This window comes from Zea mays, chromosome 8 (assembly GCF_902167145.1).
Source record: "Zea mays cultivar B73 chromosome 8, Zm-B73-REFERENCE-NAM-5.0, whole genome shotgun sequence".
Taxonomy (NCBI): domain Eukaryota; kingdom Viridiplantae; phylum Streptophyta; class Magnoliopsida; order Poales; family Poaceae; genus Zea; species Zea mays.
The window spans coordinates 173,671,636-173,687,432 of record NC_050103.1 but is presented as its reverse complement, the minus strand read 5'-3'; the positions used below and the strand labels follow the sequence as shown (position 1 = coordinate 173,687,432).

The window sequence follows — 15,797 nt, the reverse complement described above, 5'->3', positions numbered from 1 at the left end:
TAATTTATAATTTAGTACAGCAATTCCTTATTACGAGGGACTGTTGTGCCAAGCGCTACCAGGATTTTAGGGCGTGTTTGCGACCCTATGTCTGGTCAGCTCGGCCCATTCAAATGGTTAAAGCTGAGGCTAGCCTGTCCCGGATACTACAACTCACTTTGTTTGCGTACTTGTATCATATGAGTCTGGCTCAGATGAGCTATTGTTTGTCACCCAGTATGCAACCAGGTTAGAAGACTAAAACTATCTAAATATAAAATTATTGCGCTGCGAGCAGTCAGGCTCCTAGAAAACAGACTTTAACCTCGTTTCTGTAGAAACAGGCTAAAAGGCTAAATTTATACGTGTATAGCTAGACTCTCGAACAAGTCAGGCAACACAAACAGAGAAGCTGTAGCCCGAGAACGCAGCCAGCCTACTGGAGCATGGCGGCAAACACGCCCTTAGTGTCCGCCGCTGCACCCAAAAGCGCCCCTACGCGTGCACTGTGCAAGGGGAGGGCGGCTCGCGGCTGCTGCTGCCGCTGCCGACAGCCTCAGTGATCGTCCGATCCGTGCCCATCAATAAAGCCGTGGCGGTCCCCGGCAACGCCACGCCAGCAAACGATACCTCCGCGCGCTCTAAAACCGTCTAGGCCTTGTTCGTCGGATTGCATCCGGAATTGTTCTAGCTAATCAAAGTTTATATAAATTAGAGAATCAATCCGGCTAGGAATCGTTCCACCCCACCAATCCGACACAAACGAACACTCAATCAAAGTTTATATAAATTAGATAAGCGATCCGGCTAGAAATCGTTCCGACCCACTAATCCGACAGAACAAAGCCTTAGGCCTTGTTCGTTTGTGTCGGATTGGTGGGGTGGAACGATTCCTAGCCGGATTGATTCTCTAATTTATATAAACTTTGATTGAGTGGAACGATTTCGGATGCAATCCGACACAAACGAATAAGGCTTAAACTGGCTCAAAATTTTTTGCATGGCATTTGGCAACGTATTAGGGCCCTATTTGCCAGTTTTTTAAATTCCCACGTTTTCCCATTGAAATTAACTAATTTCTGCAGATTTCAGTTTTCATGAGATCTTCGTCGATGGTGTTCTTAGGATCTGGTTTGTTCAGCTATGGAGTAGGCATGATTCCTGGCTCCTGAATTTACTCCAAACTCTGCATTGGGACTATCAACAACATTCAGTCTATCTACGTACACGGTGCTCAACAACAGTATTTCGGTATTTACAAAAGTTCCATATCCAATTGACCTACTTGGCAATACAAATGACATCTAACTGAATCAATCTATATCTACGTAGAACACAACACGTACAACGCAGTGCACAACGATAGTAAGAGAATCTAGTATTCTAGTGCGACATGTACTGCAATAGTACATGATCGCTATAGAAATGAATCACTCTATCACCATTCACCACAAGGGCAAAAGGCCCCAACGAAATGCATGCATAGTATCTTCAGTCCTGCAAAACTGCGCGATTCGGTGGCTCAGCCGTGCCATTTCGCCGTTTCAGCTTTGTCTTGACGGAGCAGAGGCCTCCGCCATCTGCTGAAGCTGAACCCAGTAATCCGCTAGAAACGTCTTGGCGGCGTCCAGGCTAGGGTAGTATGGCGGCTCCAGGAACATTTGGGCGAGCGGATCCATCTCCTCCGCCGGCACGAACAGCGCCCGGTTGCCCGACGCCTCCGCCGTGCCCATCACCGCCGCCACCAGCTGCCGGTACCCGAAGAAGAATGCTCTCACGGCCACCTCCACCGCCTGGAAGGCCTGGAGCAGGTCCACCTTGCCTGCCTCCTCGCCCTCACCGCGCCTACGGCTGTGGTACAGCTTCATGGCCGCCTCCTGCACCCGTGGGCCGCCGCTGGGGTCCGCCTCGACACCGAGCACCCAGGGCACACGCTTCTTGAGGTCCCTAGTGGCGCTAGCGACGTGCAGGAGCGCCGTGGACCGGAAACAGAAGGACGCGGACTCAGACCCCGGCGCCGCTCGTACGGCGAGCTGGCTCTTGAGCCGTAGGAACTCGTCCGGGTCCATCAGCAGGTGGAGGTCCTCGACGTCCGCGAGCAGCTTCCACACGCGCTCCAGGATCCAGCAGTCGCCGGCCGCCGCCTCCCAGCACTTGTCTTCGATCCGCTCGTCGAGGCGGGTGAGCAGCTGCGACGCGACGCGGAGCCAGGACTCGAGTATCTGGTACATGGTGAACAGAGTCTCGAGCTCCCGGTTGCGGTAGCCGGACATGGGCTCCGGCGCAGGGTCGGGCTTCAGCGCGTGCAGCTCGTGCGGGCGCACGACGCGGTCGTACTCGAGCACGGGCTTGCCGGCGAGGTTGGGCTCGCCGAGGCCGAGCGTGAAGGCGCAGCCCTGCATCTGGCCCTCGACGGCGTACGTGATCCTGGCCGCGAGCGCCTCAGACTTCTCCCACGCGGCGAGGCGCGGGAGCAGGCTGGCCTCGCTGGCCCGGCACACGACCGCGGCGGCGCTCCCGGGCAGCTGCCACACCACCACCTCGGACGCGCTGCGCTCCCGCGGGAGCACGCCCCCGGAGGCGCTCAGCTCGGCGAGCGGCGCGCCCCGGCCGTCGCCCTCGCAGAGCGCCGACACCAGCTCCACCTCCCGCGCCGCGAGGGACTCCAGCCGGCGCGCGAGCTCGCGGCGGCCGGCGTGCCCGCGCGGGTCGGAGAGCGCCAGGGACGCGAGGCGGAAGGTGACCTCCAGCGCCTGCAGCGCCGGCTTGACCAGGCCCTCGCCCGCCCACTCCGGGAAGCATCCGGCCGTCCACAGGCTCGACAGCTCCGGCAGGCGCAGGTGCTGCTCGTACGCGTCCTGCGCACTCAGAACGGTCGACGGGGAGGAGGAGGGGGAGGATGGCGCGCACGGCTTGTCGTTGCCGTCCTGCCGCACCGGCGAGACCGGGGACAGCTTGGGCGTTGCCATTCAGGCTCCGGTTGAACTCTCTCAGAGGTGTACGTTGGCTTTTCAAAACCCTCCTACGGACGGGACTGAAGTTGATTGATCAGGTTCTTGGTTTGGGTTTGGCTGGCCTCGAGAACGATAAGGAGAAGGCGTGATTTTATACCGAGTGCTCCGCTGGCTGCTGGGGTCGTTGTCGTTCGATGGTGGACTGGAGCCGCGTGGGTGCCGCCCGAGACGAGGTGGATGACAGGGGGAGCGTATAGCCTGGCGTGTGGACCGGTCGGGCGGCGGCGCGGGTTTGAAACGGAGAAACCGCGGGGCGCGCATGCCATGCCAGCGTGGACTATGGTGGGGTACGCTGGAAAGCAATAAATTAGGGCGGAGAGGACCATGGATGGAAGAAAGGGTTTTGGAGCTTATCCGCAGGAAGCAACAGCTGATGATGCGTTTCTGCCGTCCGGTTCGCGATGTTTTCTCGTGTTCGGCCCGCGCACGCCGCTGTATTCTACGGAACAACGCGGCAGTCCACCCCGTGCCCGCCCATGCTAGGAGAGTAGGACGGCTGCACAAGGTTTCCCCAACACTCCATCATTATCCTTTTCCTAAACTTTTTTTTAATCCGTGCATATATATCACATACAAAAACGGTATTAACCGGCAATCGAGTATAAACTTTCTTTACAACCCGTTCACGTTCGTATGTAGATATTGGAGTACGAAATTAGAAATAATTAGAACCAGCTTTCCACAATTCTATTATTTAGCTGCACAGAGAATTGAGATTTAGAATCAGAGACCAGTTCTTTAGAATTATACTATAACTAAAAACTCACTCTTCCAATACTGAGCATCACTCCTATATGTTAAGTGGAATTAGAGCACATAATTCTAAATTCCAACTAAGTGGCATCTAAACAATAGAATTAAAATTACGTATCATTTCAATGTCATGACTCATTTGTAATCGAGCTCAATTGAATTTCATAAACTCTAATGTTGACATCCAAATAGAGCATTACTAATTTTCAACCACAGGTAATTCTACACCTAGATCAGAAAAAAGGCAGTATCAGTTTCTTCTAAGTGACGTGATGCAGAGTAGAATACTCCTGTAACTGCGGTCGGCAATGCCGTGAAGGCGTAAATTTGGGACAAGAATTCGCTTCAAAGCATGCACGCAGTTGACTCTGTGTTTCGTATCTGGGTTCTTTAGCACTACTAGACGCTCTAGTCAACCTATTTTAAAAGTTGTCCGAAGTTGCTTCAGTGGTTTCCTTCTTATACTCTCGTTCTTCCAGATGATGTCTCGTGTCCGTTCCAGTTTTGTTCTATTATAACTATTGAGTTAAAAACCACTACAACTTTTTTTATTATTATAAACTTATAAAGAAAATTTGTACTAAAATTTATAATGTCAAATTAGTTGTATTAACCCTATCATCAAGTACACCCTCCAATTTAGAGCGGAGTGGATACATATTAGGATCAGGATTGGTGAATAGGTTGGTGTAGCTTTAATCCGACTACGACTTGTACATTATTTTGTCTCTATAGATTACAATTGATTGAAGAGCATGAAAAAAAAATGTCCTAGTAGGTGTTGTATGCACAAATAGAGAGGGCAACTGATGGTTGTTGTGTTGGGTGTGTCCTCTACAGCCGGTCAATAGAGACTGGATTGGGCTTAACCCAACTATCGTTCCTTTAATCGGGCCCTTGATCGGGAGGGCCCACGCTAACCTCGGTTGGAGCCCCCAGGCACACGACGCTATATATATAGGACTAAGGGGTCGCAGGAAAAACTAACGCAAGTACCTCGCCCCAAAACCCTAGCTACCAGAGGCCCCCATCGCCTAAGTGTCGGAGTGTCCGGAAACGCTACAACCAACGGCAGCTCGGATTCGATGCGTGCTGTTTCTCTGCAGGACAACAATATGAAGACAGCAACTACAACTCTCCAACAATAAGGTATGTTTTCCTATTCCTCTTAGTAGAAGAGATGTACTCGTCATAAAGATTTCACTTCCAGTTACGGATTGGTTTTCTAAGGACTTAGGAATCGATCCTACACAGTATAGATTCTAACAATGGTATCAGAGGCCGTCCTAAGAACCTAGATCTCCTAATCCACATTCGATTTTATGAGATCACAGAAAGATCTCAGATCAATATGATTGAACTCATTTTTTTTAATCATTGTTCATCACCCAAGAACAGAAAGATTAAATCCAGAGAAAAGGTAGTTACTCTTGGGTTAGAGTTTAACCTAACCCGAGTTCTTGGGTCTTAGGCCAATGTAAAGAGACAGGGTCTCGGCCATACCCATGCCAGAGTAATAGTTCATCGACGGTCTAGGGTTAGGGTTTTCTTACCTAACACTAGTTACCAGATCGAGACAACAGAGACCTCAAAGGGTTCGGGATTTTAAATCCACGACCAAAACACAAGATCAAAAAGAAATAGAGATAGAACGCATTAGGGTTCGTGACCCTAGTTTCCACAAATCGTCCCAGGATTAAATCTGTCAATAGAAAAACAGATATGTCATCGGGGATACCCAGATCTACGTGTTTTTTTTTTCAACTCAAAACTCGATCCCAAAAACATACATAAGATCCATTTCATACAGTCATACACACAGTATGGGAATCGAAAAAAAAAGGACTAGATCCGGGTGTATAGAACTCATAGAGAAAGGGCCAGATGACCGGGTTTTATCTCGCGCCATTCAGATCACCTTCGGTGCTCCACCGAAGGCGACGCGCCCTCCCTAGAGGACGCGTTGACCGGCGGTAAAGACAGAGGGAACCATGAGCTTCAACAGTGAGCTTGACCAAGTGGGAGCTTAGCCGCCAGCAGGGAGAACCGCGCTGCTCGCCTCGGCATAACCCAGAGCGTGAGCTGCGCGGTTGGGAAAGAAAACAGAGAAGATTAAATAGCAGCCAGCTGCTAGAAAGAGAGATTGAGAAAAACAGAAATCAGTCGAGGCTGCATGCGGCCAACAGTAGGGAGAAAAAAAAAAGTGAGAGTAGAGCAACTGGCCACGGCTTCATGCGGCTAGAAGAAAAACAGCACCAAGAAAACAGAGAGAGAGGTCGTGAGGCATAGGAGCTTCATTTGGCTGAGGCAAGAAGCCAGCAGAGAGCTGTCTGCCAAGCCGTTTGCCAATAGATGTTTTGGCCGAGGCAAGAAACAGAGAGGGAGTGTAGAACGGCGGCGGCCGGATTTTGGCTGACGGCCAAAGCAGCAGGGCACGGTCGGCCATGGCCCCGTGGCGGCCGGATGTGTTGTGCGGCTGGGAGAGGAAGAGAAATAATTAGGGTTTGAATCCTTCTCCGATTTTTCAGCCTTAAATAGAAACTGCGACAGTATGCAACTAAATTTGGACGGTAGAATCTCATCCTACGGCGCGCAGAAAGATAGGGAAAGAGGCGTCCGTGCGGCTGGGCCAAATTGGCGACCCAGGCCCACGTTGAGGCCAGCGAGCGCCCTCCCGCAGCCACGCCGCATGGGCTGAATGCGCAGCCCAGGCCCAGGTTGCGGCTTGGACGCACACTGCCCTCCCCTAGAGGCTGATTTGGGTCGCCAGTGACCAGGCCGAAAGGCCGTTTTAAGGCCATAACGGCCTTACTTTTTCCAGCGAATTTTAATTATTTTATTTATTTCCTGGAATTAGTGAACAGAAAAAAATCAGTTAAATAGTAAAGAAAATACAGGAAATTGTAGATTTTTTTTATGAAGAAAATTACAGAGATATTTTTGGACTATATATTATTCCGCTGCGTACTTTGGTATTTTTCAGTATTTTATGCAATTTTTCCAGTTTGATTATGAAACCAACGTGGATTAATTTATTGTTTAAATTGCATAGAATTCAGAAAATTTGCGGTAATTGAATATTCTAACCAACGTTAGATATTGTTACCACATTTTTGAACAGAAGTATACATATTCTAGATCATCAAACGATGGTTTTAGAATTTTAGAACAAGATTATTATTTGTTTTTCTATGCACTATTGTTTATTATGAAGCCTACGTGGATTAATTCTCTTTAAGTGCATAGAAATTCAGATTTTTTTGTGGTGATTGAATATTTTGACCAACGTCGAATATTGTTGCCACATTTTATACAAGAATTAAGTTTTCTAGATCATCCAACGATGGTTTAGAACTTTAGAACAAGAAATTTTATAGATCGGACATGGTTATTATTTGACCAACGTCGAATATTTAATTCATGCAAGTTCTATGTTTCAGTATTTACTTCAGATGTCCTAAATATTTTCTGTTTTACTTTGCAAAAGTGCACATATTGGCCTACTAGTTGGTGAGATAAGGTAGATTAAACCGCTATGTGGTATTTATTGTCACTTATGGCGGGCAAAGATTGAAATGATAACTACAGTGAATGAAATAGATTCCTCACTGTGGCTTAAGAAACCCACTAAGCCTACAGTAGGCTCACCTTAGAATGACCTTAAGATGGCGCAATACAGCATCTATAAGGTCAACTGAAAAAGATCCAAGTGTAATGTACTTGATCACAATAAGAGTCTCATCCAGGATCCTATTGAGGGTGCTATTCCAGAATATGAGACATTTCATGATCAGTAAAACACATGTCTAAATGGACAAGTGCTATATAGATAAATTCACGACACAGTGTGTCTAGAAGGAGGAAAGGTTGATAAGTCAAATAAGTGATTCTATCAATCTTTCCAAGCTAAGAATCCTCAAACAGAACAATACCTCTAAGAAAGGTTCAAGAATAAGATCAAACATGATCACGATATTTTCTATATGCAACAATCAGACTGTTTCTCAGATTCCCCTGAGACCTGCCTCTATTGCAAGAAGACAGGGTATACAATAGAAAGTGTCCAGAATTCCTGCAATAGATGCTACAGAATGCAATTCCGTACAAACCTAAGGCTCCCAGAGGGCTGAAACAGTTACAGTGGTTAACGGAAAGCAAGCAGACACTTAACTTCAGTTTCGTGATTAGACAATCAGCACATCCACTATCACTTCGGTGACAGAGACTGTGTGTTATTCAGTTTTGATAATAAAGATGTTGGTCTCGCCATCTGACGAGACATGCTTTATTTATCTTTGCACAGTGGTGCTAGATACACCAGAAAACAAACCAGCCAACATTGGCAGGAGTAAGAAAACAATGTGATGGAGAAACCTCGTCGAAATTATGGCACTATTGTTTGGGCCATATTTCGAGGGGGAGAAAAGAAGTCTCGTTAAGGGACGGATTCTCCATCACCTAGACTTCACAGACTTAGAGCAATGCAGAGATTGCATCCACAGTACGAGAGTGTTAGAAATTATTCGTATAGATATATGTGTTCCTTTTCCAGTTAGGACAGTTTGACTTGTTCATAACCTTCACAAATGACTACTCTCGGTACGATTATTTACCCTTTTTTTAAGGGACAGATCATAAGATTTAGACAAGTTTAAATAGTTCAATGCTGATGTAGAAAAACAACATGATTTGAACACAAAGATTGTCATATCAAATCGTGTGGGGGAGTACTGTGGGCACCATACTGAGTATGGACAGGTCCCAGGATCCTTTCGCGAGGTTCCTAAGTGAAAACAGTATTGTAGCTCAGTATTTTACACCTGGTGAACCGCAACAGAATGTGGTTGCCTAAAGGCGTAAGAAGAACACTGATGGACATGGTAATGAGTATGCTTAGTTACTCTAACTTACCATTGGGTTTATGGATGGAGGTTTTAAAAACCGCTATGCAAATACTCAACAAAGTTCCTAGCAAATCAGTGGCTAAAACTCCATATGAGTTGTGAACTGGCAGAAAGCTCACGCTCAACTACTTCCACATATGGGGTTGTCCAGCAGAAGCTAGAATATTTAATCCTGGGCAGAAGAAAAGCTAGATGAGAGAACCACTAGCTACCATTTTATTGGCTATCCTGAGAGATCGAAGGGTTACAGATTCTACTACCCAGGCAGACAAACCAAGTTTGTCTGAAACCAGACATGCCATTTTCCTACAAGATGACATGATCAAGGGGAGTAAGGTACTCAGAGAGGTTGACCTTCAGGAAAAGAGGACGTATGTCCCAATTCCGATGGTTGAAGAACCATACTTCTCGATACCCGCTGTGGTTCCACCAACGGTTGTAACGACTCGAGGTGAAACCCCTGCTGCAAATATTGTATCACCAAGTGCAACTACTACAGAGCAAGTCACTTCACCTTCTGCACATTCTGGCTCTTCTGAGTCGGTTGCACAGGAGAGTCCACATGACAGTAGTAGTGTTGCGCCAAGTGATGCACCAATGCAGGAGCCCCAGAACGAACCAGAACTAGAAACAAGTTTATGAAGGTCTCAAAGGTCTATACGATCTGCGACTCCTGATGATTATCGAGTTTACACAAGTGTAGACATAGAAAGCGATGAGTTTTATATGTGTGAGGACATCGATGCAGAAGGTGATCCCACTACATATGAAATAGCTATGAGAAGCGCAAATTAGTGGGTCTAGAAGACCAAGCGTGACTTCAAAGGGAATATAGAAAGATACAAGAACATGTGGCCAAGGCGTTCACATAGTGAGAAGGCATTGACTACCTTGAAACCTTCTCACATGTTTCAACAAAAGATTCATTCAGAGTCATAATGGCACTAGTTGCTCATTTTGATCTAGAGCTCCATCAGATAGATGTAAAGACAACATCACTAAATGGAGAGTTAACAGAAAAACGTGTTCATGACACAACCAAAGGGCTTTGTTGTGAGCAGTAAAAGAAAAACAAGAGATGTCACTTAAGGAGGTCCATTTATGGATTAAAACATTCCTCCAGATAGTGGTACGTCAAGTCTGATCAGACTATCAGAAAGTTTAGTTTCGAGGATAACAAGGAAGACAATTGCATTTATGCGAAATCTAAGGAAAAATAAAGTATATCTTCCTTGTTCTGTATGTCGATGACATATGTTTAGCTAGTAGTGATAAAGATCTACTGGCGGCAACAGAAAGTTTTTGTTCCTCGAACTTCGATATAAAAAGACATAGGAGAAGCCTCTTATGTTTTAAAATAGAATTTCACAGAGATTGACATAATGAAGTATTAGAACTCTCACAGAAGTCATACATAGAAAAGTACTAAAGAAGTACAGTATGCATCAGTGTAAGGCCGCGCCTGCGCCAAAAGTCAAGGGTGATAAGTTTGGGAATCATCAGTGTCCCCAGATTCAGTGTCAGAAAGATCAGATAAAGTCAGTATCATATGCTTCTACTATCAGAAGCATTTTGTATGCTCAAATATATATTCGCCCTGACTTAGAATTTACTACCGGGATGCTTGGGAGATATCAGATCAACCCAAGCATAGAACACTGTTAAGCAGTTAAGAAGGCTCTAATGTACCTCTAAGGTACGAAAATGGCCTCATGCTAACAAATATAAGATCTAGTTCCCTATTTCGAGGTATAAATTTACTATATCTGGGGGAGTTATTTCTTATAAAAGTTGCAAACAGACAGCGAGAGCATCGTCGACAATGCACACTGAGTTTGTAACCATGCATGAGGCAAATGGGCAGGCAATAAAGATAAAGAAATTTGTACCCGGATTAAGAGTGGTTGATAGCATAGAGCGACCACTGAGAATTTACTGCGATAATGAGCCAGCGGTACCGTACTCCTATAACAGCAAGTCATGTGGCGCTGCCAAGTTCATTGACTTTTAGTATTATGTTGTTAAGGAGTAGATTCAGGATCAAATCATAAAAGATGAGCATAACAGAAGATAGCAGATGCTAGCGGATCCGCTCACAAAAGGTCTTCTACCCAGCGTGTTTAGTAAGCACGCAGCCGGCATGGGTTTTAAGGGAGTACCTATGATCTTGAATCAAAGGGGCTACAGATTGCAACCAAATGAAGTCTCTTTTTTCGTTCTGAAGCAGGAGAGCATGTTGTAGTCAATGAGTGCGATGATACTTAATCGGTTATTGTCACGCATTGGTCTCTATGTGTAAACTTGTCGAGGGATGGAATCCAGAAAAGTTGAGTACAAGGAATGTAGAGAACAAAGGGGAGATTGTTGGGTGTGTCCTCTACAGCCGGTCAATAGAGACTGGATTGGGCTTAACCCAACTATCGTTCCTTTAATCGGGCCCTTGATCGGGAGGGCCCACGCTAACCTCGGTTGGAGCCCCCAGGCACACGACGCTATATATATAGGACTAAGGGGTCGCAGGAAAAACTAACGCAAGTACCTCGCCCCAAAACCCTAGCTACCAGAGGCCCCCATCGCCTAAGTGTCGGAGTGTCCGGAAACGCTACAACCAACGGCAGCTCGGATTCGATGCGTGCTGTTTCTCTGCAGGACAACAATATGAAGACAGCAACTACAACTCTCCAACAATAAGGTATGTTTTCCTATTCCTCTTAGTAGAAGAGATGTACTCGTCATAAAGATTTCACTTCCAGTTACGGATTGGTTTTCTAAGGACTTAGGAATCGATCCTACACAGTATAGATTCTAACATGTTGTACTACGGCAATGAATATGGGAATGTGCTAGTATTATCGATTACACAAACGGCATGTACTAAGTCACCAAACAATTCGTGGCCACGCCACATTACCAGCTAGCTGCTGGGTCGAAATCTTGACCCCGAGTTCCTCAGCGGTCACCAGGAATAATCATCTACTCCGGTTCAAGCTAGTATGCCCGACACTGGAAGAAATCTTGGACCGGCGAAAACTGCCATCCTCAACATCCATCGCAGAGAAGGTCTGCGCTGCCGAACTTTGACGGCGGGCGGGCGGGCGGCCGCGGCAGGTGAGTCTGCTCGCGACCTCGTTGTGGTCTGCGGAAGCAGCCTGGAAGGCTGTCGACGTTTAGGAGGAAAGCTGGAGTTGCGCAAGCAGGCAGTTGATCAGTCAATTCTGAACGTTCGCTTGGTTCGTCAAGCTCTTTCTCTTGGAACATGTACAGTCGGGTGAAAATGACGTCGTTAGGCGAGCGAGGTGATGTAAAGCGGGTGCAGATAACCACCCCGGACGACACAGGATAATATATAGGATAGGATATATACGTGCACCGACCGAACAGTTAGTTTGATCAGCACGGCAGCGGATCAGAGCGCTCAACGGCGACGAGCTGGAATGATTACCTTTTCCGATCGCTCGCATCGTACTGATCCGTATTCCAGATTATCGAAGCCAGAATTCAGAAGGATGTTTGCTTCTGACTCTCTCCCTCTCTCTCTCTTCTGAATCGATTCATCTGAGAACACAAGCTAGGCATGCAAGCCACGGAATCAAGGGCTACCACTAGTAGTGTGGACGCACGCGTACGTGATGTGAGTAGTGACACAGTTGCTGCTGGGACCCTACACCAGAATCGTATGCAATCAATCAAACCTAGCGTTCAGAACCCCGCACCGCACCGCTCCAGGCACGTGCTGACGTGCATCCGCCTAAGGTCATGTACTCCGGTTTTCACAAAATAACATACAACTAAGGGCACGTATAATACATGTTTTGAGTTATGTCTTCGAATATATTCGATAAATGTAAAAAAATAAGATATATATCTATATTCGAGACACGATGTCTTGGCTCCATATTCGAGACAGTGGCCTAGCTAATTGGTCAATTTAATTTATTAAATGTTCTGATCGGTGCAATGGATATAGTAAGCCACATGTTTTTTGGACACGCATTGTATTACATTATGTTTTAGTTGTGTCCTATACTTTGAGTATCATGCAACGGTGTCAGGGTTGTAAATGCCCTAAGAGACTGCACGATACAACCCTGAGACCCTGGATAATAAATGCAGTCAAAAGACAACATGTATAGAGAGTTGTAAAGAAGACGGACTCTTCGCGAAAAGCCCCTTAGAGACCCCTCAAGAGACCTTATATTAAATGAGATGATTGTGTTGGATCTTTTATGGGCTTGGCCCATTTATTGAATAAACTCTATGGTGTGTAATGGTGGAGAATACCAATAGTACCACATTGGAAGTCCAAGGGTCTTTTGCCTTGACTTATATGGTGGGATTTATTCCACTTAACTTGAGAAGTCAAGAAATGGACAAGGGCGTGCCACACGCGCGCGCGCGCCGCCGCCGCCGCCGGCCGGGCCGGGCGTGGCGTGGCGGGCGGGCGCGCGGGCGTGGCGTGGTTGTGTTAATTTTTTAGCACTCACTAACCGAGTATGTCAGCCGAGTGACTCTGTCTCTTCATCTGCCGAGTGACTCTGTCTCTTCGTCAGCCAGCCGAGTGACCCTTCTCCTTCAGCTGCCGACTTATGGCGTGACTCGGCAAGAGCTGGCCGACTCATGGCATAACTCGGCTAGAGCTGGCCGACTCTTGGCGTGACTCGGCGACCTTTCTCCTTCAGCTTCCCTCTGCGAGAGGTTAAATAGAGGAGCACCCCTGTCACTCGGTACACACCAGAAAACACTTTCAGAACACAGTCCAGCAGCCGAGTGAGGGTATTTCCATCTCGTGACTCTGCGCGCACAGAGAAGCGAGAGGGCAGGTGCCTCCGGAGCCCTTGCCGTTCGAGACCTTGCACGAGGGATCGGCAATTAGGTTTTTGGGGAGCGTCTACGCGACTGCCCAAAACGTCTTCTTCTTCTTCCTGGTGACATGACAAGGGAAGCTGGACAAGGATCTGGATCATCAGAGCGTATGGGAGGGTATGATCAGTTTATTTCCTTACTGTTTTACGTTCTACAAATTACATATGTTTCATATATTCACCTCTGCTGTTTTATATCTACTCATGTAATTATCTCTTCTGTTCTGCCATTTTATAATATGTTATATCTGTTTGTTTTAGTTTTACCGTCATACTGTTTATATTGCTATCTACTTATTTTTAGTTGTTCCATAATAATTCATGAACCATGTTTATATACTTATTATATTTATATGATTCACATGCTCTATGTTCTCTTGATTCATACTGGTATGGATCAATTTGAGATCACAATTTCTATGGTTAATTATTTGTTATATGTCATCATCATAATGTTGATTTATGGAATTAAAATAATACGGAAAATGCCTATAATTCTAACAATCCAAAAACCTAATGTTAGGCATTTTTCTGTCAGAGGTTTTGCTGCTGTGCTAAAGCCTGATCCTTTTGATGGTAAAAACTTCTTGATATGGAAAGCTAAGATGGAATTGTGGCTAACTGCAATGTCTTGTTTTCATGCCGCTGAGGGCAAGCCTGCCAACTTACCTCCTGAGGATGAGGCTAAGTTTAAGGCTGAAGACAACCTCTTTCGAGGAGCAGTAATTAGCGCACTGGATACAAAATTCCAGAAAAGCTATATCATCCTTCCCACGGGGAAAGAGTTGTGGGATGCTCTTGTTGGAAAGTTTGGAGTTACTGACGCTGGTAGCGAGCTGTATCTCATGGAGCAGCTGTATGACTACAAGATGGTTGAGAACCGATCTGTAGTGGAACAGGCTCATGAGTTTCAGGCACTAGCTAAGGAACTCGAACTTTTTCCTTGTCCTCTGCCTGACAAGTTTGTGGCTGGCGGTATAATCGCCAAGTTGCCACCTTCTTGGAAGGACTTTGCTACCTCTCTCAAACATAAGAGACAAGAGTTCAATGTGGAAGAGCTCATTGGTACTCTTGATGTTGAGGAAAGGGCTAGAACAAAGGACAGTGGAAAAGGTGTTGAGACCTCTACTGCTAATGTGGTGCAGAAGAGAAACTTTCGCAAGTTTAACAAGAAGAAAAACCAGAACAAACAAGAGAATGCAAATAAGCCTATTCATACAGCACAGTTTAAAAAGAAGAACAACAATAACAAGGGAAAGGGAGGATGCTTTGTCTGTGGCAGTGATCAACATTGGGCAAGAGAGTGCCCTGATCGCAAGTTCACTCAAGACAAGAAATCAGCTAATGTTGTAACCACTGAAACTGAAGAAGGAACATCTGGGTATGGTAATTCTTTACCATTTGTTCTTTCAGTTTGTAATTCACCTGAGTGGTGGATGGACAGTGGTGCAAACATTCATGTGTGTGCTGATGCCTCTATGTTCACTTCCTATCAGGTCGGGAGGACTGGCGCCTTGTTGATGGGAAATGGGTCGCGTGCTCATGTTCTTGGTGTTGGTACGGTCATTCTGAAGTTTACTTCGGGAAAGACGGTGCCATTGAAGAGCGTGCAGCATGTGCCCTCTATCAAGAAGAATCTCGTTAGCGCGTCTATGCTATGTCGAGATGGATACAAAGTTGTTCTTGAGTCTAACAAATGTGTTGTGTCGAAACATGGTACTTTTGTTGGTAAAGGATATGACTGCGGAGGCTTGTTCCGCTTATCACTGCATGATGTGTGTAATAAACTGGTGAATTCTGTTCATTTTTCTGATGAGTCAGATTTATGGCATTCACGTTTTTGTCATGCAAGCTTTGGCTGTCTTATGCGGTTAGCAAACATAAATTTAATTCCTAAATTTAACTTGGTCAAAAAGTCTAAGTGCCATGTGTGTGTTGAATCAAAACAACCCCGCAAGCCACACAAGGCTGCTGAGGCGAGGAGTTTGGCACCTCTAGAACTTGTTCATTCTGATCTATGCGAGATGAATGGAATTTTGACCAAAGGTGGTAAAAGATACTTTCTCACTTTTATAGATGACTCCACTAGATTTTGTTATGTGTATCTCTTAAAAACAAAAGATGAAGCGTTCAATTATTTTAAGGCCTATAAAGCTGAAGTTGAGAACCAACTTGAGAGGAAAATAAAACGGTTAAGGTCTGATCGAGGTGGAGAATATTTCTCTAATGTGTTCGATGAGTTCTGCGTGGAACATGGTATTATTCATGAGAGGACACCGCCATTC

The 15,797-nt window shown here is 46.0% G+C and overlaps 1 protein-coding gene across 1 annotated transcript; it reads right to left on the bottom strand.

Moving 5' to 3' along the window:
* Positions 1-1,203: 1,203 nt before the first annotated feature.
* LOC100382754 (uncharacterized) lies at positions 1,204-3,153 on the bottom strand. The gene has a single exon (XM_020542875.3). The coding sequence runs from the start codon at positions 2,946-2,948 to the stop codon at positions 1,524-1,526; it is 1,425 nt and encodes a 474-aa protein (XP_020398464.1). The 5' UTR covers positions 2,949-3,153; the 3' UTR covers positions 1,204-1,523.
* Positions 3,154-15,797: the final 12,644 nt, after the last annotated feature.

Bases quoted from the DNA above. Each gene is read 5' to 3' on its own strand.
- LOC100382754 (XM_020542875.3), bottom strand. From the start codon at position 2,948: ATGGCAACGCCCAAGCTGTCCCCGGTCTCGCCGGTGCGGCAGGACGGC.